We start from the raw sequence: 26,013 nt of genomic DNA, 5'->3' as shown, positions 1-26,013 counted from the left end.
GGTCGGAGTGCGTCTACTTATAGGTAGGGATGAGTGAACCGGCCGAGGTTCAGGTTCGTATGAACCTGAACTCTCGGCTTCTGATTCCCGCTGTCTGCCCGCTCCGTGGAGAGGGTGGATACAACCTGAGGACCGCCTAGAAAACTGGGATACAGTCTATGGCTATGGCTGTATCCCAGTTTTCTAGGTGGTCCTCAGGCTGTATCTATCCTCTCCACGGAGCGGGCAGACAGCGGGAATCAGAAGCTGAGAGTTCAGGTTCATATGAACCCGAACCTCGGCCGGTTCCCTCATCTCTACTTGGAGGCAATGGTTTTCCTGGCCTGATAAAGGACCCGCTGTATCCCCAGAGCAGTGTAGTCATCAGGCTGAATATTCCCTATAAGAGCCATTATACAATGTTTAGGCGTAAGAGTTAATACAAACATCTTTTACGAGGGTAACTATTCCTCTCCAGTATGTCTCCAGCTCCCTACATGCCCAGAACATATGAATAATATGTGCTTCAGTATCTCCACAACTCGGACAATTAGAGGTCGGTCTATATTCGATTTTATGGAGGAAATATGGGGTTTTGTATACCCTATGTAGGAGAAACAGCTGGGGCATATGCTGGGCCTCACACAGACAAGGTCGGCGTCATGGTTAGAAACTCATCCCACTGTGTATCATCCAGCTCACCTACGTCTCTGCTCCATTTCTCCCGGGGTATCAGTGGTTGCGTGTGTATACGTGCGGAGAGCAATTCCCAATATGCCACTGAAATAGCACCCTTCGCGGAGCCTCTACCAGCCGTATCCCAAAGAAATGAGAACCCAAACGTTTTGGGCCTGGAGGTATGTCTTAATTGTAAGTATTGAAAACAACATTCTATTCGTCAAAAGGAAGTCCTCTTTAAGTTTGTCAAATGTAACCATTCCTCCCTCCTTCTAGACTTGGTTAATAAAATGAACTCCCAACTTGTCCCGAGGGGAGAAACCCTCCAATTCAAACACTTCCGGCAGTCTAGGATTATGCCAAGGTGGAGTAAACACCGTCATGTCCCCCAGGCCCAAGAGAGTCCTCACCTTCTCCCACACCCGTGCTATCAAGACCAAAGTAGGGAGCGTTATATTAGGGCTGACTTTTTATTGAAGCGGATGGCGCTATGCTGCAATACCAGACACAGCCTCTGGACAAGAGTGGCGCTGTTTCTGGAAGAAAGCATTTTCAAGAATTCTCAACTGGATAAACTCTGTTTACTTATATGGATAAAAAGGGAGGGGGGTCCACTTGGATGAAACATGAAGCTGAAAGATTAACCCAAGGATCCCAGTCCACAAATATGGCCGACGAGTCGGCAACCACTATAACTAAACCTGTGATTTTCCGGGTGTTACAAAACTACAACTCCCAGCATGCCCGAGATACATAGAGATATATAGTTATATAAGCCTTTCATTTAACTACAGTTATGGGCTTCTATAAGCATTGCTATACTAGAATGCCCCTTTAAATAACGTTAATTAAAGGAGTTCTCCATTCAAACACTTTCAGCAGTATAACCTAACCATATTTCATCCATACGCCAACTGACATCGATTCAGTCCATCATAACTAAAAAAAACTACAACTCCCAGAAAGCAAAGCAAGTCCTAGCCCTGACACTCCCCTAACCAAACCCGCTGACCGACAGGAAGTAGATAGTAGCGTTGCAACTTACTTCGAGGCTCGGCACGCATTAGCCACGCCCACGTGCTTCGAGTCACGTTGCCCAATCAGATGCCTCCCTGGCTTTACTAGGCGTGACGTTACGCCGCTCCCCCTTCTTCAGCGCCTAGGAGACCCCGTTTTTCCCTTTTCCCTTCTCGGCTCTACAGAGAGAAGGTGAGTGAGGCCTGCTGCGGCCTGTGCCGCTCCGGAACCGCGGATTTTCCGTTATTTCTCGGCCGGAATGTGAAGCGGATTTCTGGCTGGTGTCCCGGCTGTGATTATAACGATGGGCTGGCGAGAGTTTGGGCTGGAGTCATAGCGGGGAGGCGGCTGGTGGCTTAGGCCGCGGCGTTTCCGGCTCTGGGTGACTGCACCGCGGCATGTGCATGAGGACTAGTAGCTGCGTGCGTCTACAACCACCTACCCGTTCTGGTGGCCGCAGCCGCCGCTCTGTGTGAGCTCTTTAGGCCGGACACATGTCTTCCGCATGGACCGCTGTATACTGAGCACATGCTACGGGGACCCCGCACCCTCCTGCCAGGGGCTGCTGTATTTCTCTATAGATGATAATTCTATATAGGCGTCAGGTGTCGTGTACAATTCCTGATAACTGGGGTTAAAGTTGCCTGTAAGGTGAGCTCCACCCTCAGACCACATCATGTCCTCATAGAGCTATAATGGTGGCTTTGGCTTGTCACCCAGCTTTCCCAGGCTCCTGTATACAGTGGGGTAGGAGGCAAGGACATGGGTGAGTGGGGTGTGTTAGCCTGGTAAGCTCTAGCTGTATCTCCCGCCATGCTCGGACTGCCTGCAGGTGTCTGTACATGCTGGGAGTTGTAGTTTTGCCACATCCGCAGTGCTGGTGTGAGACTACTGAAGTGTAGCAGTGGATTGTCAGTGCCAGGTCATGCTGGGCATTGTAGTTCAATAGCCAGGATTTCCTTTAGAGACTACTGAATTATAGTGATATTCTCCTGTAATGGTAGTGTATCACTGCATGCTGGGAGTTGTAGTGTTGCAATTTATAGGCTTCTCTATTAATGCAGGTTACTGCATTGCTCTGTTTAGCTATGAAAGGGTACTATTATACGGGCCAATGAAGACCCGATAATAACTGTAAACAAGCGCCGATCTGCTAGATCAGTGCTTATTTACTGGGCCTATTCCACGGCCTGTTTATCGTTTAGCGAGGGCTGCAGGGACATTGTTACCGATGTCATTGCACCATACATTACCTGGCAAGACTTCCTCCCCGGGTCCCGCGGCACAGCATCAGCAGCTCCGGAGCGGCCTGACTGAGCCTTCAGGCCGCCCAGCCAATTGCTGGCCGCAGTGTTCCTGGCCTGTGATTGGCTGAGCGGTCTGACTGCTCAGTCAGGCCGCTCTGGAGCTGCTGATGCTGTGCCACGGGACCCAGGGAGGAAGACGGAGCGGAGGAGAAGTCCTGCCAGGTATTGTATGCTGCACTTCTCAAATCGTTGGTCGCCTGCTGCGCACCGCCATTCCACCGTAGCGATGCACGGTGGGGGACCAATGATTTTAGGTCTGGCCCTAAATAAACGATCAGCCGTTGACACGTTCATCGGCTGATCGTTTTCTCTATTCCACCGAGTGATAATCGGCCGATTTGGCTGATTATCGCTCCCATGGAATAGGCTCCTTACTTTATACATTACCTGTCCAGGCTGCAGGGCTCCTCTTGCAGTCTTCTCCCCGTTTCCCGTGTGCTCCAGCCTCAGAGCGGCCTGTCTGTATATCGTCAGTCTCCGGCCGCGCATCGCTATGACATGTAGTGATGCGCGATTGGTGCCCGACAATTATAGGTTCAAACTTATATCAATGATCAGCCGATCTTTGTCATCAGCTGATCGTTGTATTTATTACACAGAGCGATATCGTTCCGTGCCGCGGAATCCCGCCGGCCTCAGTGTCCCACAGTGTCTATGGGCGGGCTCCTGTGCCTTTTTCCCTCGCTCTTTGCTCAAAGAATTGACATGGAGCGTCTGGCTGTCAAACTACAATTTTATCAGGGCATGCTGGGAGTCTTAGGGCCCTATCACACGGAGCGATCATTGGACCATTATCACTGTGTATTAGAGACAGAGATCAGACAATGAAACTATTATCGGTTATCATTGGTTTAGGTTTTCCCAGGTGCCAACGAGTGCCCAGACACCTGACCTCTCCCTGCTCCCGGTCTTTTCTCCTGTGCTCCGCAGCTATCCGGCCCCAGCAGCTGCAGTGTCTGAGCGGCCTGTCAGCTCAGACCTTGTTGCTGCCTGGACCGGGAAGCTGCGAAGCACAGGAGAAAAGACCGGGAGCAGGGAGAGGTCAGGTGTCTGGGCAAGGGCACCCCTTATAGCCTGATTATCGTGCTGTCTTAATAGGTCCTTGCGCTCGTTTATTAAACTGATGGGCTCGTGTAATAGGACCCAGAGTTCTGCAGCAGTTGCTGATACTCTGCTAAAGTATTGGAATTTCCAGAAGTGGAACTGCAGTATATTGGGTGCTAAGTTGTAGATCTGTGAGGCAGGCATCCAAGTTGGAGACTAATAAATTATAGCGGTGTGCTTTGGAGCTGTAGCGTCCAACCTGCATTGTAATCCTACATTTATTTCCCCCTCTTGCAGATGCCCGGAGTCACAGTGAAAGACGTGAACCAGCAGGAGTTCGTCAGAGCCCTGGCTGCTTTCCTCAAGAAGTGAGTAGTAGTAGATAGGATTCTTTGCTTGTGCTGGGCTATCTGTGCTTTGTGTGTATTGACGTCTGTTTTGTTTCTAGGTCTGGTAAACTTAAAGTCCCCGAATGGGTTGACACGGTGAAACTCGCAAAACACAAGGAACTGGCACCCTATGATGAGAACTGGTTCTACACCCGTGCTGGTAAGAGCCCTTACAGCTGGAGATTGCACTGCCCGCTCCATACGACGAGTGCCGATAAAGACTAGACTGTCCCCAATGCCTTAGGTTTATCACAATGGCTCAGACTGCTAAATCTGGGGAAGCTTTAGACTTTCTACCCACAGGTTTTGTGTGCATCTGTTTTGATCCGTTTTTCCATTAACTTCCATTATAAACAAAGGGAATCAAAACGCATCCATTTTTTTTTAACTTGGACAAAAACGTAGCCGACCACATTTTTGTGTATGTTAAAAAAATGTTTTGATCCTTTTCTTTTTTTACAATGGAAGTCAGTTGCAAAAACAATGTAAAAAAACATTGCCAAAATGTAGTGTGAACCAAGCCTAAGTTACCTGTCTGAATAGCAATGCTAGTATAGAGCATATATAGTGCTGGAGCTTCTTGTGGCTTTGACCACTGGTTGTGTCCTTACACTGAAGATGGGGCTAGCTGGATGTAGCTCGTCTTTCACTGTTGGGACTATTGTACAAATTCTGTTGAGTCAATTCCAAGTCTAGAGCACAATACCCAGCTGTCAGATTCATAGACCTTGGAGCGGCATGCTTGACCATGTGTTCTGTTGTGTCTTATAGGTCGCTCGGCCACCATTTATTACCTATCCTGTGACTAGGTTAGGATGGGTTTTAATTATCATGGACACTTCACTAACATTATGCCTTGTTTATATCTGGGTTGTGGTTTTTAGTATAAATGGGAACAATAATGCAGCATTTAGTCCATTGTGTAAAAGATACCGGTGGTGCCTGATGGAGAATATTCAATAAAGGGCCTTTTTCTCAGCCAGGAGCGTTGCTAGAAAAGCTCATTTGGCCGATAATTCGCCTTTGTAAAAGTGACAGCAATCAGCTGAGGATGGGGAGAAACGTCTGAGCCTCGCATCATTTAGAGCAGACGTGTCAAACTCAGGCCCTCCAGCTGTTTTAAAACTACAATTCCCATCATGCCTGGACAGCTAAAGCTTTGGCTGTCCAGGCATGATGGGACATGTAGTTTGCAACAGCTGGAGGGGCCTGAGTTTGACATCTCTTATTTAGACAAAATGTATAATCTCTGCGCTATTGTGACATCCATTATCTCACTCCGGCCATTGCTGTATATTCAGACCGCTGCCTCCTCCAGAATGATTGGGAGCTGGCGGGATGCATATCTGTGCTGTCTGTTTTCAAAGCCGTGCGAGCAATAGTGATTGTTCATGTGGCCCGGCCCTTTGTTTGTGCCATGTAAAGGCACTGCAGACGAGCTCCAATTTTACTGATTCGTGCTTGTTTGCATCCTTTCACAGCCCAGTGTCGTGCAGTGTAAAATGACCCTTTACTCTGGGGGTAGGAAGAGCTCCTTACACCCTGCCACAGGTGTAAATAGAGCTCTAAACTAACATTGTGACCATCTTTGGGATCCTATCACTCATGAACAATATAATAACTCACTTGCTTGTCTGATCCCTGAAAAATGACCAAGCACAAGTAGCTGTACAAAGGAATGGCATCAAGAGATTCACTTGTTATGGTTACATTAAAGAAGTCCAGCGAAATATTTTATTAAAGTATTATATTGCTCCCCAAAAGTTATACAGATTACCAATATACACTTATTACATGAAATGCTTATAAAGTGCTTTTTTCCCTGCACTTACTGCTGCATTAAGGCTTCACTTCCTGTATAAAATGGTGATGTCACGACCTGACTCCCAGAGCTGTACGGGCTGTGTCTGCTGGAGAGGATGATGGCAGGGGACACTAAGGGACACAGGGCACTGGAGGGACACTGAGCATCCCTCTGCCATCATCCTCTCCAGCAGCCACACACACCGCACCGCACTGGGAGTCTGGTCGTGACATTACCATTTTATACAGGGAGTGAAGCCTTGATGCAGTAGTAAGTGCAGGGAAAAAGCACTTTATGAGCATTGCCCGTAATAAGTGTATATTGGTGATTTGTATAGCTTTTGGGGGGCAATACAATACTTTAATAAAAATTTTCACCGGACTTCTCTTTTAACCCTGCATTAGAAGGACTCGAGCGGTAACCCCAAGGGACCATATGTCCATTTGTCATTGGCAATCAGTATGACCCCACCTGATTGTAGGGCAAAATAAACCTAATCCTCCTTGTACACGGCAGTTTGATACTTGTGTTGCTTCAGTATTTAAGCCAAACCATGAGTGGGTCCAAAACATGGAAATGGGCCTAAGGCCACAGTGCTGTGCATGCATGTGACTGAAACAGCACCCCCGGGCTTCTGCCAGTGGCCGCACAATGGTACACTTTGCATTGGTACTTTACATTGCAGAGCTTTTAGCTTTTTTGATCTATAAGCCTAGTATTTCCAGTACTAAACTTCTTGATAGAAGGTACATGGGATGAAGGCATTATCGGGTTAGAACTAAAGAATCACCAATAATGGTAAAACAAGATGGATTCTGGTTAGTTTGATGTCAGTTGTAAGCAATAAAGTTTCCGTTGTGCGTACAAAAAAATCATTTGATTACCTTCTGCCAATAAAGCTAAAAATATGGCACAAGTTACAGGCTGTGAAGCTGTTGCCTTCTGTTGGGTATAAGGGTTGGCCTTGTCTTTGATTTTAGGTGGGGAGTGGCTGACAATCCTATTGGAGTAATAAAGGGATTTTTAAAGGGGGATATTGAATGACTTGGTTTGTCACTAAAATTAATTTTTTTTTTTTTTCTTAAAAGCTTCCACAGTCCGTCACTTATACCTTCGTGGTGGTGCTGGTGTAGGATCCATGACAAAGATCTACGGTGGGCGTCAGCGCAATGGTGTTATGCCAAGCCACTTCAGCTGTGGATCAAAGAGTGTAGCCAGGAGGGTACTGCAGGCACTGGAGGGCCTGAAAATGGTGGAGAAGGACCCCAATGGGTAAGTGTGGCGCTCTGCCATTGCAATACCTCTATCTAAAATGCTGACACTAGTAAATTCTTGCCACTGCTTAACTAGAACACACACACATACTCCATGGTCTTTACAGTGGTACAGCCATGTCTACTCCATATGTAAAGGGGTTGTCCAGCGAAAAATGTTCTTTCAAATCAACTGGTGTCAGAAAGTTATATAGATTTGTCATTTTACTTCTGTTTAAAAAAAATCTCAAGTCTTCCCATACTTATAAACTACTGTATGTCCTGCAGGAAATGTTTTATTTACATTCAGAAACAGTGCTCTCTGCTGCCAGCTGTGTCCATGTCAGGAACTGTCCAGAGTAGCAAATACTCATAGAAAACCTGTACTGCCCTGGACAGTTCCGAACATAGACAGAGGTAGCAGCAGAGAGCACGGTTTCTGAATGTAAATACATACAGTAGCTGATAAGTATGGGAAGACTTGAGATTTTTAAATAGAAGTAAATGACAAATCTATATAACTTTTTGACACCAGTTGATTTGAAAGAGAACATTTTTCACTGGATAACCCCTTTAAAGCCAGACCTGAACTTCTGTTTCTAAAGCCTGGGCTATAAAGTATAACCTCCACATATTGCTTCACCCTCTCTGGGTCATGTCTAGCTGGCAGCGAGTCTGTATTATAAGGCTCCTGATACTTTGGGCTGGGTTTCCACATATCTATTCTGAACGTGGTGGAAACAATGTCCCCATTTCTCCTCCAGTAGCCATATAATGTTACTGAGCTTATCTGCAACGTGCTGTGGCTGTGAGGAAATGGGGGTGTTGGAGACTCTTATGTGAATACACCGCCATAGCGTAGTGGGTGACTGCATCGGTTGCAGTTATGCAACTCGCCTGCTTCATCCTGTGACTGTTCAGGTTATGCACGGCTGCGGCTTTAACAGTGCAGGGCAAAGCTCGAGAGCAAAGAGTGGATTTTTGGCTTCTAGATACACCAGTTGGCAAGTGGTAAACCAAATTCACAAAATTTATCTTATCAGCAATATAATCCACTGATATTGACTCAATGTGGCCCTTTATTACAGAGGTCGCAGACTCACTCCCCAGGGACAGAGAGACTTGGACAGAATTGCTGGACAGGTGAGCCTCCTCTCACTGTCACACACAGGTGTTGTATGTGCCCGCCTCCTTATGTCACGTGTTTCTTATATGTAGTTTCTGATCTTTGTTTTGTTTTTGTTTTTTTTCCCCCTCCGCAGGTTGCAGCAGCCAGCAAGAAACATTAAGTCAATTTGTTAAAATAAATCTGTTCCAAAACTGATGATGGCGTAATTGTGTTTTTGTTAATAAAATTCACAAGAAAATGTTATCCCCCTTTTTTTTTTTTCTTTTTTGTTTTTTTTAATGTAATGGTACATTACTTTGGGCATCTGACCCCTGGGGCCTCTACCTGCGCTGGGTAAAAGGCGTTCTGTTACTTGGTTCTCTATCTGCAGGGGTCCCAGTGGTCAGACGCCCAAAGTGATGACCTATCCTAATAGTAAACAAGTATTTTGAGATGGTAATACTTCAAAACTTTTTTTTTTTCTTCTTTCCAACCCCCCCCCCCCCCCCCATCAACAGGTGCAAGAAAATGCCAGAGTAATACACTTCTAATTAAAAAAGTACTATCAGCTGCTGTATGCCCAGCAGTGATGTATTCTTTTCAGTCTGACACAGTGCTCTCTGCTGCCACCTCTGTCCAGACCAGCAGCACATCCCCATCTAAAACCTCTTTGCTCTCCAGACTGGAAAGAATACCACTCCCTGCAGGACATACAGCGGCTGAGTACTTTTTTTTTTTTTTCTAAACTACCCCTTTAAGTAAATGAGGTTCAATTAAACTGGACACCTATCAATATGGGAACTGTAAGGTACAATTTTCAATGACTGACTATTGATATCATGTGTTGAGCTGCCTGTTTAGGGAACCAGATTTGGAGGAGTTTTAATGAGGGATCCCCAAAAATAGTTAGACTAAATATAATCTATTCTCGTGTGTTTAAGTGGAGTTTACACACAATCTTGCAGCTTGTGTATCAGAAAGCTGTCATACAAGTAGAATACATTCTCTCATATCAAGCTAACTATATAGTAACAACTCACATGGATGTCCATCATCTGCACAGGTTATGCGATAGATGTTGCCCCACCTCTGGCACCCATATGGTGCGTTTACACAGAGATTTATCTGACAGATCTTTGAAGCCAAAGCCAGGAACAGACTATAAACAGGGAACAGGTCATAAAGGAAAGACTGAGATTTCTCCTTTTCAAATCAATTGCTGGCTTTAGGCTGCATTCCCACGTTCCGTGATCCTGACGGATCACGGACCTGGAATGCATGTATCGGAGTCCCCCCGCGCCCGGACAGCATCTGTAATTAGATGCTGGGCACGGGGGAGACTGCATTCATAAGCGCCGCGCTGTAGTAACAGCACCACACGGCTGCTTCATTACAGCGCGGCGCTTATGAATACAGTCTCCCCCGCTCCCAGCATCTAATTACAGATGCTGTCCGGGCGCGGGGGACTCCGGTACATGCATTCCACGTCCGTGATCAGTTAGGATCACGGAACGTGGGAATGCAGCCTTAGCTTCAAAAATCTGTCAGATAAATCGGTGGAAACACACCATTACATATGTGATGAACTGGGCTGCTCTTAACCTGCTTGGTTATCCTGGTGTGGATTGGAGACTAGACCATACATGTGCTCTGCTGTTTCTGTAACTGAAGCCATACAGCTGTTGGAATAAATGGCTACAGAGTTTTCCCCCAAATTACTAATGACATGTCAATGGGGCAGTGGTTACTTAGTGAGACTTCATACGCCCTTGGCCAGCTATGGCTCCTCATATGAATGGGGGTGGTTGTGTATTAGATGGTGAACACATGAGAATGTAGAGCATTAGGTTACCTCCCTGTGGTTATTGTCTGGCCCCCCTGAAGAGATGTATTATGAAAGCTGAAGCTGTCTTTAATGCAGGCACTTGGTGCATCACTCTTATACATATGGACATCTGCTGCAGTTGCTCATATTTTAAGCAGTGCCCCTTCATCCACCCCCACATTCTCTCTATGCACAAGCAGTTAATGCAGCATCACTCTCCTCCTCCGTTTGACACATTTTAGATCTGGAGCACACAATGTCCCTGATTAAAATTGCAGTCTATATAACTTTTGTTGCCTTTATTGGTACATTTTGGCTTGTATGTTTGCAGGTGCCAGTAATTACCGTATAGGCTGGAATAAAACACACTGTTACAGAACCTAGCCTGTGATCTTAATAATCTGAATGGGATCGTGTAGCTGCACCTGCTGCATAGGCTCCCGGCACACATTAAAGAAATATTATTTACAAAGTGCAAACTCTGCAGATGGGGCATAGAAAGTGCTGCCGATGGGGTTGTCACTTATCGTTGTAGACTTTATGGAGAGCCTTCATTTCCATAGTAATCACCGGCTCTGAATAAACCTCAATTCAGGGATCAGTATCTAAACTCAATCATTGTAGTGGAGCTAGTAATGTCTCTTAAGGAGACCTGTCACATTTATTTTCATCCCCTATGGAATAAGGGGAACACGGTGTAGGGAAAATTATTTTCTATTAAATACATTAAAAGTTATATAGATGTCTCTATGTAATGTATTACTGTGTCTGTGCAGTTCTGTCGCACTGGTAGTTTATTCGCAAAGGAAGTGGAGAAAACTGGCCTTCCTGCAATCCCCTCCTGCCACTTTTTTTCTTCTTCTTCCCAGGTGTTACTGTGTGGGTGGAAAGCAATGGGGATGGTAAAAACAGGGTGTTCCTGTGTGCACTGCAATGACTACTGGGAAGTGTAGTCTGATAGCAGTCCAAGGGAACAGAAACAAGGCTGTCCAGAGTTCTCCTAACGCGTAGGAACGAATCAGTGGTGGAGACCCCAATGTTACCCCCATTCCTGTTGTGACATAAAGGAAATTCCTCTCCCACCCCAGAGTTTAAAGGGGTTATCCAGCGCTACAAAAACATGGCCACTTTCTTCCAGAGACAGCACGACTCTTGTCTCCAGTTCAGGTGTGATTAATCTCAATTTACTTCAATGGAAATGAGTAATTGTGTGTTTACATAGAGCGATTTGGCTGAAAGATTTTTTTTTAAGCCAAAGCCAGAAATGGATTTGAGAAAAGGAGAAATCTCAGTCTTTTATGACCTGTTTATAGTCTTCCTGGCTTTTGCTTCAACGATCTGCCAGATAAATCTTTCTGTGTAAATGCACCATAAGGGTCCATTTACACAAAGATTATCTGCCAAAGATTTGAAGCGAAAGTAAGAATGGATTTGGAGAGAAGAAAAAAAAATCTGTCTTTCCGTTCCTGGCTTTGGCTTCAAAACTTTGGCAGATAATCTTTGTGTAAATGGACCCTTATGGTGCAGGACCCTGCTTCTGTTACACATTTGCTCAAGTACAGGGGCTAGCTAAAGCCTTGTGGGCTGTGGTGCAAAATTTTAGCATGCCACCCCCCCCCCCCCCTTCAAATTCAAAAGCAGAAAAAAAACTACAACCCCCATCATGAACTGTCAGCAGAACATGAATGGGGTTGTAGTTATGTTCATATTAACCCATAGCTGCACCAGGACGTTACTGAACGTCCTCGTGCCGCTATCCCGGGTGCTGCATGTAGCCCGGGATCGCGGCTATTAGCGGGCACGGTCCGATCGCCGTGCCCGCTTATTAAGTACTTAGAAGCAGCTGTCAAAGTTGACAGCTGCTTCTAAATACTTGCTCAAATCCATCCCTGGTGGTCTAGTGGGGGGATCGCCCCCCTGCGGCGCGATTGCGGGGGGGCGATCCCCGCATCCATCCCGGGCCGGGGTCTGCGCCGTAATGGCGCTGATCCCGGCTCGGCATTCTATTGCTTTTGGCTGCAGCAGCCAAAAGTAATAGAACACCGATCTCATGGATTCATGCAGTATAACTATACTGCATGGATCTCTATGAGAGATCAGAGTACATATACTAGAAGTCCCCCAGGGGGGCTTCTAGTATATGTGTAAAGTAAAAGAAAAATGTATTTTTAATAACACAAAATCCCCTCCCCTAATAAAAGTCTGAATCACCCCCCTTTCCCCATTTTATAAATAAAAATAAATTAATAAACAAACATGTTTGGTATCGCCGCGTGCGTAATCGCTTGAACTATTAATTAATCACATTCCTGATCTCACACGGTAAACGGCGTCAGCGCAAAACAATTCCAAAGTGCAAAATTGCGCATTTTTGGTTGCATCAAATCCAGAATAATTGTAATAAAAAGCGATCAAAAAGTCATATATGCGCAATCAAGGTACTGATAGAAAGATCACATCATGGCACAAAAAATGACACCTCACACAGACCCATAGACCAAAGGATAAAAGCGCTATAAGCCTGGGAATGGAGCGATTTTAAGGAACATATATTTTCTTTAAAAGGTTTTAATTTTTTACAAGCCATCAAATCAAATAAAAGTTATACATGTTACATATCGTTGTAATCGTAACAACTTAAGGAACATATATAAAGAGTCAGTTTTACCCCAGGGTGAATGGAGTAAAAACAACCCCCCCCCCCCCAAATAAAAAAAAAGTGTTTTTTTCAATTTCGCCACACATATAATTTTTTTCTGGTTTCCCGGCACATTTTAGGCAAAAATTACATCTGCCATAGCAAAGTACAATTAGTTGAGCAAAAAATAAGGGCTCATTTGGGTCTCTAGGTGGAAAAATGCAGGCGCTATGGCCTTATATACACGAGGAGGGAAAAACGAAAACGCAAAAATGAAAACTGGCTGTGTCCCCTAAGGGTTAAGGGGAAACTCCAGGTAGAGGTTAAAAAAAATGAAGCTTATGCAGAAGCATAATGCATTACTTACCTGTCTATCCCAGTTTTGAAACTACCAAAAATCCTTTTTTTGTGGGGGTGGTTTTACTCTATTTTTGTGTTTCTGTTCTTCCTGGTTTGGCATTTCCCAGAATGCATAGCTTTCCCTCATGTGATCATCACAGCCCCCACCCATTACAATCAGTAAAATTAGTGCAGCAGCTGCTTCTGGACGTTTAGAGATGGTGAATCAGTCAGGGGATTGGGTTATCCAGCCAAGCCTCCTGTGAGATCACGCCCTGCCCCCTGTCTGCATCATCAGCAAACACACACAATGTGAGACAGAGGCATGGAAGATTTGTCTCCTAAGGTGGGAGAGCAGAAGAAGCAGGAGACAATGTGAATTGGCACAGGGGCCATTTTTTTTTCACTTCCTGGATTTCAATCAGCTACCAGTGTGGCAGAAACGCACAGATACAGTAATACATTGTATAGACACATCTATATAACTTTTAATGTACTTTTAATGGAAAAGAAGTTTTTCTTATCCGGAGTTCCCCTTTAATCCCCTGGTAGTGCTCACCTCTCCTTGTTCCTGCTGTGCTCTGACCTTCTGTTCAGGTCTGGGTGATGTGTAATAGGGGTGGGGCTAATCGCTGCTCTCACATACAGGAAGTGGCAGGACATGGAGCACAGGTTCCCCTCTCCTGCCACTCAGCTGTTCACTTGTATCAGCAATCTGCTAATACAGATTGAAACTATGTTTACACGCTGTTTAATGCTACCTATGGCCGGAATTAATGATCAATAACTCCGGTCATAGGTAGCGTTAATGTTAAACAATGGCCATTCACAGAGGAGCGCCTGTTGTTTGTATATTGTGTGGACATAGTCTAATAGAAGGAGAACAGCCTACAGGCTTGCTCACTGCAGTTCTCCCGAAGCGGCTGTCATTTTCCCAGCTGATTCGGGAGAACTGCAGGGTAACAGCATGTGGTGAGGGGGTGCCTGCTTACTGCACGTAACCGTTGCGACCCCTATCACTAGACCGCTGCACATATAGCACAGGTGACTTTAGGACCCAGTGCATCTGCCACTCCTGTACAGAACTTCAGGATAAAGCATGGTGGAACAGTGGTCTAAGAATAATCTGACAGTAGGAGGCAATTGGACTACCTCAGATTTTCATTGCATCATTGTTCTCCAATCTGCAACTCTCCAAGTGCTGCAAAACTATAGCTCCCATCATGCCCAATCAGAAGATGGGAGTTGTAGTTGAGCAATAGCTGGAGAGTCACATGTTGAGGGAACACTACATTAGATAAGCAGGACAGTTAAGCTGGAGTCGGCTGTGTCCTGATGTAGCAGTGCAATGCTACACTACACAGTCCTACAAAAGGGTGCTAGAGTGTAATTCCCCTTGTGACCACTAGAGTCTGCTCTGTACACATGAGAATGACAGGATGTATTATCTGAGCCTCAAGCAATCAGGCGATTAAAAGTATTACTGTAATTAACCCAATAACCTAATAGGGGGGAAAAACATGAATAAATGCAAGAGAATGTGATTGAGAATTAAGGGCACTGTGCCTTAAGCATTGTGTTCAATGTAATTTAGACAGATATGTGATATGGCTTGTTTCCCTACGTCATGTGCATGTAGTCATGCAATTCACATCTCTTTCCCATAAAACCCTGCAAATCTGGATGGTACCTCACTCAGCCCTTATATCCCCCCCCCCCCCCCCCCCCCTCACCATATCTCAGTCTTGGGGGGGGGGTCCAGGAAGTTGACATAAGAGGAGCTGCATGTTGGACTTAAAGGGGTTTTCTATCAAACACATTAATTTCCTATCTAGGTGAGAAAGGTATGATTGTAGGGGCCTCATGGTCATTGGAACCAGGGTCCCAACAACCCCTCATCCACAAGGTGGCGCTCATACACATGCTCCAGTGTTGCCCTTTTCAATACTCTCCTCATCACAGTCATGTGAATAGGGGCTAAGGATTTTAGTGAACAGTGGGGGGTCCCAGCAATGAAGTTCTATGTGTTTCTATGAGACTAAATGTATCTAGTGGGGGAGAAGACCCTCTATAATCACTTACAACTGGTCTTTGTCTTTTTTTAGCTTTGGTCATGATTCACTGTTGCAGTACTGCCCTGAGGCCAGCAGGTGGTGCTGTATCACTATTGTTTTTATTACTACCACAGAGGTTTTAACAACCACTGGATTCTGTACATGGAAACTGATAACACGTCAGAGGCGGTTTCTACCAAAAGAAAAAACTCCACTATGCCAACATTTATATCAGCTGAAAAAGCAGAGCTGGATTTGTCATTTAACTAGTTACCAGTGCATTGTTTCTACATAGAATAGCATGAATTATTAATAAGGTTGTGTTCCCATCAGGCAGAGGAGCCTTCCTGCAGATCCTGTTGGCCTTCCCATTATAAGCCAGTATGGTCTGTCTGGCACTGTTGGGTGTTTGTTGTGTGATGGATGTTGAAACTGCATGAAGAAAACCATTATGTATGTAACAACTATTATGGGTACTGCACTGTACTATTAGTTATGTTCAGTGCTGTGCTATTATTTATGCACTGTATTTTAAAATTCCTTCCCGACTCCAATGGCAACAGAACAATCCCTGGATCAGCGTCCTATCACATGTAATCTAACGCCCATAACTTGTAATATTATATTTTATATAAATATTATATTAAATATAATATTAAATATTATATTTAAGAAAAGCATCCAGGCCTCCCTTGAACTTATTTAATGAATCAGCCATGACAACATCATGTGGCAGAGAGTTCCACAGTCTTACTGCTCTTACAGTAAAGAACCTGCATCTATGCTGATGGTGAAATCTTCCTTCCTTTAGATATACAGGATGCCCCCTTGTCATGGTTACAGAACTAGGAGTAAGGAGATCACTACAAAGATCTCTGTACTGTCCATTTATATATTTGTACATTGTGATAAGATCGCCCCTATGACGTCTTTGTGATCAGATCGCTCCCATGACGTCTTTGTGATCATTGTGATCAGATCGCCCCTATGACGTCTTTGTGATCATTGTGATCAGATCGCCCCCATGACGTCTTTGTGATCATTGAGATCAGATCACCCCATGACGTCTTTGTGATCATTGTGATAAGATCGCCCCCATGACGTCTTTGTGATCATTGTGATCAGATCGCCCCCATGACGTCTTTGTGATCATTGTGATCAGATCGCCCCCATGACGTCTTTGTGATCATTGTGATCAGATCGCCCCCATGACGTCTTTGTGATCAGATCGCCCCCATGACGTCTTTGTGATCATTGTGATCAGATCGCCCCCATGACGTCTTTGTGATCATTGTGATCAGATCGCCCCCATGACGTCTTTGTGATCAGATCGCCCCTATGACGTCTTTGTGATCATTGTGATCAGATCGCCCCCATGACGTCTTTGTGATCAGATCGCCCCTATGACGTCTTTGTGATCATTGTGATCAGATCGCCCCCATGACGTCTTTGTGATCATTGTGATCAGATCGCCCCCATGACGTCTTTGTGATCATTGTGATCAGATCGCCCCCATGACGTCTTTGTGATCATTGTGATCAGATCGCCCCCATGACATCATTGTGATCAGATCGCCCCCATGACGTCTTTGTGATCATTGTGATCAGATCGCCCCTATGACGTCTTTTTTTCTAGCGTAAAAAACCCCAAGCGTGATAACCTGTCCTGGTACTGTAACCCACCCATTCCCTTAATGACCTTTGTGGCCCTCCTCTGCACCCGCTCCAGGTCAGCTGTGTCCTTCTTATATACCATACACAGTATTCCATATGTGATCTGACCAGTTGTCTCACAGATAATACAGTAGGTCTACCCTCTGATATGTGCCACCTTCTGTGGAATATTGGCATGATATGGTACTATTATTTAGGCTCTGTTTGTATATTCACAAAATATGGCAGTGTTCAGTTGTCACTGGAGATTTCATGTGTGCACTATGTTGCATCCATTATAGTGCACACAGACACAGTATATAATTTACGTATGTTACTATTGTGTAAGCACTGTATGGCACTTTTATTTATGGTCATTATTGTGGTATTATTTAGGTGCTGTATATTACAGTGATCCCTCAACTTACAATGGCCTCAAGATACAATATCTTCCTTCCTGGACCATCGTAACTTGAGACCAGACTCAACATACAATACTACAGACACTCTGGATCTGCGGCACATGTGAATAACTAGATGATCAACCAATGAAATTAACCATTTTACTGGTAAAACCCCAGTATTAGTGCCTGCACTGGTTGGCTGTCTAGTAGTGATTCTCCAGAGTATAGTGCAATACTACATGTCCTGTACTGCATAGCATTTTGGTCTCGACATACAATATTTTTAATATACAATGGTCGACCTGGAACCAATTAATATTGTATGTGGAGGGACCACTGTATACTATAGTGTAAGCACTGTATGGCGATATTCTATATGTTCAGTACTGTGGTATTATTTAGGTGCTGTATATTATACTATAGTGTAAGCACTGTATGGTGATATTCTATATGTTCAGTACTGTGGTATTATTTAGGTGCTGTATATTATACTATGGTGTAAGCACTGTATGGCGATATTCTATATGTTCAGTACTGTGGTATTATTTAGGTGCTGTATATTATACTATGGTGTAAGCGCTGTATGGCGATATTCTATATGTTCAGTACTGTGGTATTATTTAGGTGCTGTATATTATACTATGGTGTAAGCGCTGTATGGCACTTCTATTATATATGTTCAGTATTGTGGTATTATTTAGGTGCTGTATATTATACTGAAAAGTAAGCCCTGTATGGCATTATTATTATATATGTTCAGTATTGTGGTATGGTGCTGTATATTATACTATGGTGTAAGCACTGTATGGCATTATTATTATATATGTTCAGTAGGAAGCTGTATATTATACTATGGTGTAAGCACTGTATGGTATTATTATATATGTTCAGTATGGAGGTATGATGCTGTATATTATACTATGGTGTAAGCACTGTATGGCATTATTATTATATATGTTCAGTATGGAGCTGTATATTATACTATGGTGTAAGCACTGTATGGTATTATTATATATGTTCAGTATGGAGGTATGGTGCTGTATATTATACTATGGTGTAAGCAGTGTATGGCATTATTATTATTATTATTATATATGTTCAGTATGGAGGTATGGTGCTGTATATTATACTATGGTGTAAGCACTGTATGGCATTATTATTATTATTATTATTATTATTATCATATATGTTCAGTATGGAGGTATGGTGCTGTATATTATACTATGGTGTAAGCACTGTATGGCATTATTATTATTATTATTATAATATGTTCAGTATGGAGATATGGTGCTGTATATTATACTATGGTGTAAGCACTGTATGGCATTATTATTATATACACTCACCGGCCACTTTATTAGGTACACCTGTCCAACTGCACGTTACCACTTAATTTCTAATCAGCCAATCACATGGCGGCAACTCAGTGCATTTAGGCATGTAGACATGGTCAAGACAATCTCCTGCAGTTCAAACCGAGCATCAGTATGGGGAAGAAAGGTGATTTGAGTGCCTTTGAACGTGGCATGGTTGTTGGTGCCAGAAGGGCTGGTCTGAGTATTTCAGAAACTGCTGATCTACTGGGATTTTCACGCACAACCATCTCTAGGGTTTACAGAGAATGGTCCGAAAAAGAAAAAACATCCAGTGAGCGGCAGTTCTGTGGGCGGAAATGCCTTGTTGATGCCAGAGGTCAGAGGAGAATGGGCAGACTGGTTCGAGCTGATAGAAAGGCAACAGTGACTCAAATAGCCAACCGTTACAACCAAGGTAGGCAGAAGAGCATCTCTGAACGCACAGTACGTCGAACTTTGAGGCAGATGGGCTACAGCAGCAGAAGACCACACCGGGTGCCACTCCTTTCAGCTAAGAACAGGAAACTGAGGCTACAATTTGCACAAGCTCATCGAAATTGGACAGTAGAAGATTGGAAAAACGTTGCCTGGTCTGATGAGTCTCGATTTCTGCTGAGACATTCGGATGGTAGGGTCAGAATTTGGCGTCAACAACATGAAAGCATGGATCCATCCTGCCTTGTATCAACGGTTCAGGCTGGTGGTGTCATGGTGTGGGGAATATTTTCTTGGCACTCTTTGGGCCCCTTGGTACCAATTGAGCATCGTTGCAACGCCACAGCCTACCTGAGTATTGTTGCTGACCATGTCCATCCCTTTATGACCACAATGTACCCAACATCTGATGGCTACTTTCAGCAGGATAATGCACCATGTCATTATTATATGTCTAAATCAAAAAATACCATAGCACACCTAGATAGTCCTTCAAAGACTCAAAAATGATTAAAGAATTGTATAAAAATTAGATGAAACAAAGTTACCATTCCTGTAGTCCGTCAGGACAAAGTCCATAGAAAAAATGCAAAGGTAACAGCATCAAGGCGTAGTAAAGTGCAAAAAATGAGATATTTATTCCCTCATGGCAATAACATAGCAGCAACGTTTCGACAACACGGTCTTTCTCAAGCTGATACAATATACAAATGAACAGGGTATATATACAACATACAACCAATCACATGTTAGGGCTAGCCAGTAGTTGCCAAGTACATAATTAACTTTATTAACCCTCACCACCCAAATAAAGTGTGTCAGTGAACATAGTAACTCACGTATTAAAAGCAGACAATATCCCAGGACTTGTATCCAACCAACTCCACGGTACCGCTAAAGCGCGCTGACATCGGCGTCTTGCCGGTGTCACTGCGCATGTGCAGGGTTTAGCCAATCAACAGTCCGCGATGCTAACACATCGGTCAGCTGACCGGTGCTATAGCAACCGCGACGCTCACACGGCATGATAGTACAAAACAGAAAAAGGAGACAGAATCAGGATAAAAACCAATATAATTCAGTTCACATGATAAGTGGACCTCGGTCTGTATCATGTAGCTTCCATTATCTGAAAAAATATAAAAAGTAAAAATAAATAAAGTCCATGATCGTTGCGGGCAAATCAACAAGCATACATCGGTAACAAACCGCAGAAGCTGTCACAGAGCAGCGTTGTCCAACTTGTGTATCTTCACCATATGAGGCTAGACCCGCAGTCCTTCAAGTCCAACTAACGGCATAGAGGCGCTTTAGTGTGTACCGTCCCAATATGCGCCGTCCTGTCCCACTCAGCTTCCCGATGGACACGGGGACCAACATACAAATGTATGAATGTACAAACTCTTACGCAGTGGCACAGGAACTCCAGATGGCAATATGTAGAGCTTTAGTTGAGAACACGCCAGACTTGCCGTAAATATAGCATTATATGCTTGGCTGTCATCATCACCGATTCCCCACCTATGGAGGTCGTGCAGGTATCAGAGCCCGCTCCGGGCGTTCCATTTCTGCTACACGGTGACGAACTGATAGCGTATCACATAGCTCACCTAATCCATGCCAGATATAATGTCATCATAAGACGCATCACTTTCATGCCTATGTGAATGAGCGCCAAAGAGGTCGCTGAGAAGATATCGGCAGCACGCAGTCATAGATGACTCCTTGAAAAGGCTTCATGCACACTATGGACTGTAATTCATGACGGTAGCCATTCCAGCTTGCTAAATGGTGGTATGCTTGTGCCCAAAAAAAGAGGAAAAGAGAGAAAGGATAATTCTTCATGATCATGGTACACATAGATAGTGTGAACTGCAAAATTGCAAAAAAAGGAAAAAGGGAAAAACACAAAAAGAAAAAAACACAGCTAATTTGGGTATACTCATCATGCCATTCAAAAAGTAAAAACCCACAAAAACTGAATCCAACCAATGGAGAGTCGAGAACAAGTCACTGGGGTAACTGCAATGAACAAAGTAAAATAGTTAATATACATGATCTAAAAACATTTAAAATCAAACACAAATGTATATTGTAAAAATACTGACGAGGAATATCACATACCTGGAAGTACCTTGTACTCAAGGTTGAGTCCCTTAGGACTCAGCGTCTCAAGTACAAAGATCCATCTAAGCTCTAGTTTTTTAAGCCTCAGTTCTCTGTTTCCGCCTCTAACCAGTGGGGGTACATGGTCAATCACTCTGAACCTGAGCTGGCTCACTGTATGCCCTGCTTCACTAAAATGTTTCGGAATGGGCAACTCTGTTTTCTGTGTCCTTATCGTGCTTTTATGTTGTTGTATTCTATGTCTGACCTCCTGCGTGGTCTCACCGATGTAATATAGACCACAGGGGCATACGATCATATATATGACAAAGTCCGATCTACAGGTAAATCTCTGTTTTATTGTAAATTGTTTGGTGGTGTGTGGATGTGCAAATGTCTCACCTTTCAAAAGGTTACTACAACATGAGCAGCCAAGACAGGGAAAGCAGCCCATCTTGGCTAAACCTAATGTAGTTTGTCGCGGTCCCCTGGATACTCCAATATCTGATTTCACAAGCAGATCTTTAATGTTCTTAGTCCTCTTATATGACATCATCGGAGGGTTATTAAATTCCACTACCTTGGGACAACCTTTACTCAGTATACCCCAATTACTCCTCAAAATGCCCCCAATACGTCCACTAAGGGGACCATACGTAGATACAAACGGTATACGTGGTGTGGCCATACGTGTCTCTCTCCCGTGTATAGAATCCCTATTCACATTTTTAACCTTTTCACAGTGTCTCTTGACCAGTGCTACAGGGTAACCACGTGCAATGAATTTACCACACATCTCATCTAATCTGTGGTCAACCACAGATTCGTCAGCCACTACCCGCCGGACCCTTAATAACTGGCTCCAAGGTAACGAATCAACCATTTTCCTGGGGTGATTACTTTGATAGTGTAAGATGTTATTCCGATCAGTCGGTTTTACATAGAGATCAGACTCAAGACCACCATTGCTGATACTAATAGTAGTGTCTAAAAACTGTATGTGATCACTTGACCAAACCAATGTAAACTTGAGATCCTCATGTGTCTCATTCAATACCCCCAAGAAAGACTCCAATTCCGGGACGGTCCCGTCCCAAATCACAAAGATATCGTCTATATATCTAAGCCAGCTACGGACGTGTCTCCAGTAAGGTGATGTATAGACAACCTCCTCCTCGAGAACCGCCATGTAGATGTTAGCATAAGTGGGGGCCACATTTGACCCCATGGCGGTCCCCCGACGCTGCAAGAAAAAATCGTCACCGAACGCAAAGTTCTCAGCGACCTCTTTGGCGCTCATTCACATAGGCATGAAAGTGATGCGTCTTATGATGACATTATATCTGGCATGGATTAGGTGAGCTATGTGATACGCTATCAGTTCGTCACCGTGTAGCAGAAATGGAACGCCCGGAGCGGGCTCTGATACCTGCACGACCTCCATAGGTGGGGAATCGGTGATGATGACAGCCAAGCATATAATGCTATATTTACGGCAAGTCTGGCGTGTTCTCAACTAAAGCTCTACATATTGCCATCTGGAGTTCCTGTGCCACTGCGTAAGAGTTTGTACATTCATACATTTGTATGTTGGTCCCCGTGTCCATCGGGAAGCTGAGTGGGACAGGACGGCGCATATTGGGACGGTACACACTAAAGCGCCTCTATGCCGTTAGTTGGACTTGAAGGACTGCGGGTCTAGCCTCATATGGTGAAGATACACAAGTTGGACAACGCTGCTCTGTGACAGCTTCTGCGGTTTGTTACCGATGTATGCTTGTTGATTTGCCCGCAACGATCATGGACTTTATTTATTTTTACTTTTTATATTTTTTCAGATAATGGAAGCTACATGATACAGACCGAGGTCCACTTATCATGTGAACTGAATTATATTGGTTTTTATCCTGATTCTGTCTCCTTTTTCTGTTTTGTACTATCATGCCGTGTGAGCGTCGCGGTTGCTATAGCACCGGTCAGCTGACCGATGTGTTAGCATCAGCGGACTGTTGATTGGCTAAACCCTGCACATGCGCAGTGACACCGGCAAGACGCCGATGTCAGCGCGCTTTAGCGGTACCGTGGAGTTGGTTGGATACAAGTCCTGGGATATTGTCTGCTTTTAATACGTGAGTTACTATGTTCACTGACACACTTTATTTGGGTGGTGAGGGTTAATAAAGTTAATTATGTACTTGGCAACTACTGGCTAGCCCTAACATGTGATTGGTTGTATGTTGTATATATACCCTGTTCATTTGTATATTGTATCAGCTTGAGAAAGACCGTGTTGTCGAAACGTTGCTGCTATGTTATTGCCATGAGGGAATAAATATCTCATTTTTTGCACTTTACTACGCCTTGATGCTGTTACCTTTGCATTTTTTCTATTATTATATGTCTGTTAAAGCTAGAATCATCTCAGACTGGTTTCTTGAACATGACAATGAGTTCACGGTACTCAAATGGCCTCCGCAGTCACCAGATCTCAATCCAATAGAGCATCTTTGGGATGTGGTGAAACGGGAGATTCGCATCATGGATGTGCAGCCGACAAATCTGCGGCAACTGTGTGATGCCATCATGTCAATATGGACCAAAATCTCTGAGGAAGCTTCCAGCACCTTGTTGTATCTATGCCACGAAGAATTGAGGCAGTTCTGAAGGCAAAAGGGGGTCCAACCCGTTACTAGCAGGGTGTACCTAATAAAGTGGCCGGTGAGTGTATATGTTCAGTATGGAGGTATGGTGCTGTATATTATACCATGGTGTAAGCACTGTATGGCATTATTATTATATATGTTCAGTATGGAGGTATGGTGCTGTATAGTATACTATGGTGTAAGCAGTGTATGGCACTTCTATTATATATGTTCAGTACTGTGGTATTATTTAGGTGCTGTATATTATACTATGGTGTAAGCACTGTATGGCACTTCTATTATATATGTTCAGTATTGTGGTATTATTTAGGTGCTGTATATTATACTGTGGTGCTAGCACTGTATGGCATTATTATTATATATGTTCAGTATGGTGGTATTATTTAGGTGCTGTATATTATACTATGGTGTAAGCACTGTATGGCACTTCTATTATATATGTTCAGTATTGTGGTATTATTTAGGTGCTGTATATTATACTGTGGTGCTAGCACTGTATGGCATTATTATTATATATGTTCAGTATGGTGGTATTATTTAGGTGCTGTATATTATACTATGGTGTTAGCACTCTATGGCACTTCTATTATATATGTTAATTACTGTGATATTATTTAGGCTCTGTATATTATACTATAGTTATAACATAATGATAGTACCTATGCTGAAGCCCTTCCCACAGATCCCACAGACTGCTGTTGCAAAAATCCGAGCATCATCCAGATATTCTATCCCAGCTGTTGGCACCAATTGGCACTGGCCAATATATACTAACTGGAGCTGTCATTAGATAAGAAGAAAATAAAAGAAAGCAACAAATGAGTGAGCCGCACAGCTATGAGGGATATAAAGGTTGCTTTGCTGCTGAAGGTCATGTGACCAAAATCCTGTGCATCCTTTACATGAGCAATATGTGTACCACAGTCTATGCTGAAATAGCAGTGTAAGAGATTATACGTCTTAGACTCATGATACTGAGACTTAGACATTTGAAGAGACATTGCTCATCCACAATTCCAATATCAAAATAAATGTTGGCACCAACTGGCACTGGCCATAAGGTCATGTCAGTATTATATACTAACTAGAGCTGTCATTTGCATAAGAAGAAGAAGAAAAAAAAAAGAAAGCAACAAATGAGTGAGCAGCACAGCTATAGGGGTACAAAGGTTGCATTGCTGCTGGGCCCGTAATCCTGGGTACCTCAAGGCTTGTATGTCTATGTCTATGAGACATGAGATTTACACGAGGGGCCCAGGATTGTAGTGCTACACCATTTCCTTTATTATATCGTGCAGCCATTGTTCTGACAATTGTCTCAGCCTTTATTTCCACATCACTTCCAGTATTTCTGCAGACACATTGCCTCGAAGAAGCACATTCAGCATAAAAGGCTGCAGGCTATGGACACCCCCTGAACCGGGACCACTACACCTGTTATATGTGACCACTGGAGTGGGGGTAATTATATCTGCATCAGATACTTAATAGGTTCATTCCTCACCCAGGCGGAAATCTGCTTCTCTCCACGTCTTTCTTAATTATCACAGGGTTTTTTTTCTTTATAATTATGATTAAAACCTGGAGATGGCGGAAATCTAAATGTTACGTTTCCTCATTAAAGCCGTCATGCCTGACCACCATAAAGCTCTGCAGTGTGAAGAAAAGTTTGCTTAAAGGGGACGTTACCCTTTAAACACTTGAGAGAAAGTTTAGTAAGATGACTGTTTCACATGCCTGTCTTAAAGGGGTTTTACAATCATGGACACTATCCTGTGGATGGGTATCTGATCAGGTCGGGGGGTTCCAACTACTGTCATGAAGAATTGGACTCTAAAGGGGAGATTTATCAAACATGGTGTAAAGTAAAACTGGCTTAGTTGCCCCTAGCAACCAATCAGATTCCACCTTTTATTTTCCTGAGAGTCTGTGAGGAATGAAAAGTGGAATCTGATTGGTTGCT

The 26,013-nt window shown here is 43.8% G+C and overlaps 1 protein-coding gene across 2 annotated transcripts in view; it reads left to right on the top strand.

The window, feature by feature from the left end:
• Positions 1–1,819: 1,819 nt before the first annotated feature.
• The window catches only part of RPS19 (ribosomal protein S19), a 298,818-nt gene continuing 274,624 nt past the window's right edge, over positions 1,820–26,013 (top strand). For both annotated transcript variants that reach the window (XM_069946939.1, XM_069946940.1), the window contains exons 1-6: positions 1,820–1,866; positions 4,323–4,393; positions 4,474–4,574; positions 7,307–7,490; positions 8,560–8,614; positions 8,734–8,780. In XM_069946939.1, coding sequence (XP_069803040.1) covers positions 4,323–4,393; positions 4,474–4,574; positions 7,307–7,490; positions 8,560–8,614; positions 8,734–8,760 — 438 coding nt within the window. In that variant the 5' untranslated portion in view covers positions 1,820–1,866 and the 3' untranslated portion in view covers positions 8,761–8,780. The remainder of the gene's footprint in view (positions 1,867–4,322; positions 4,394–4,473; positions 4,575–7,306; positions 7,491–8,559; positions 8,615–8,733; positions 8,781–26,013) is intronic.

This window comes from Dendropsophus ebraccatus, chromosome 12, assembly GCF_027789765.1.
Source record: "Dendropsophus ebraccatus isolate aDenEbr1 chromosome 12, aDenEbr1.pat, whole genome shotgun sequence".
In the NCBI taxonomy this organism is placed as follows: domain Eukaryota; kingdom Metazoa; phylum Chordata; class Amphibia; order Anura; family Hylidae; genus Dendropsophus; species Dendropsophus ebraccatus.
Note: the sequence above shows the minus strand (reverse complement) of the source record. Positions and strands in the feature narration are given on the sequence as shown.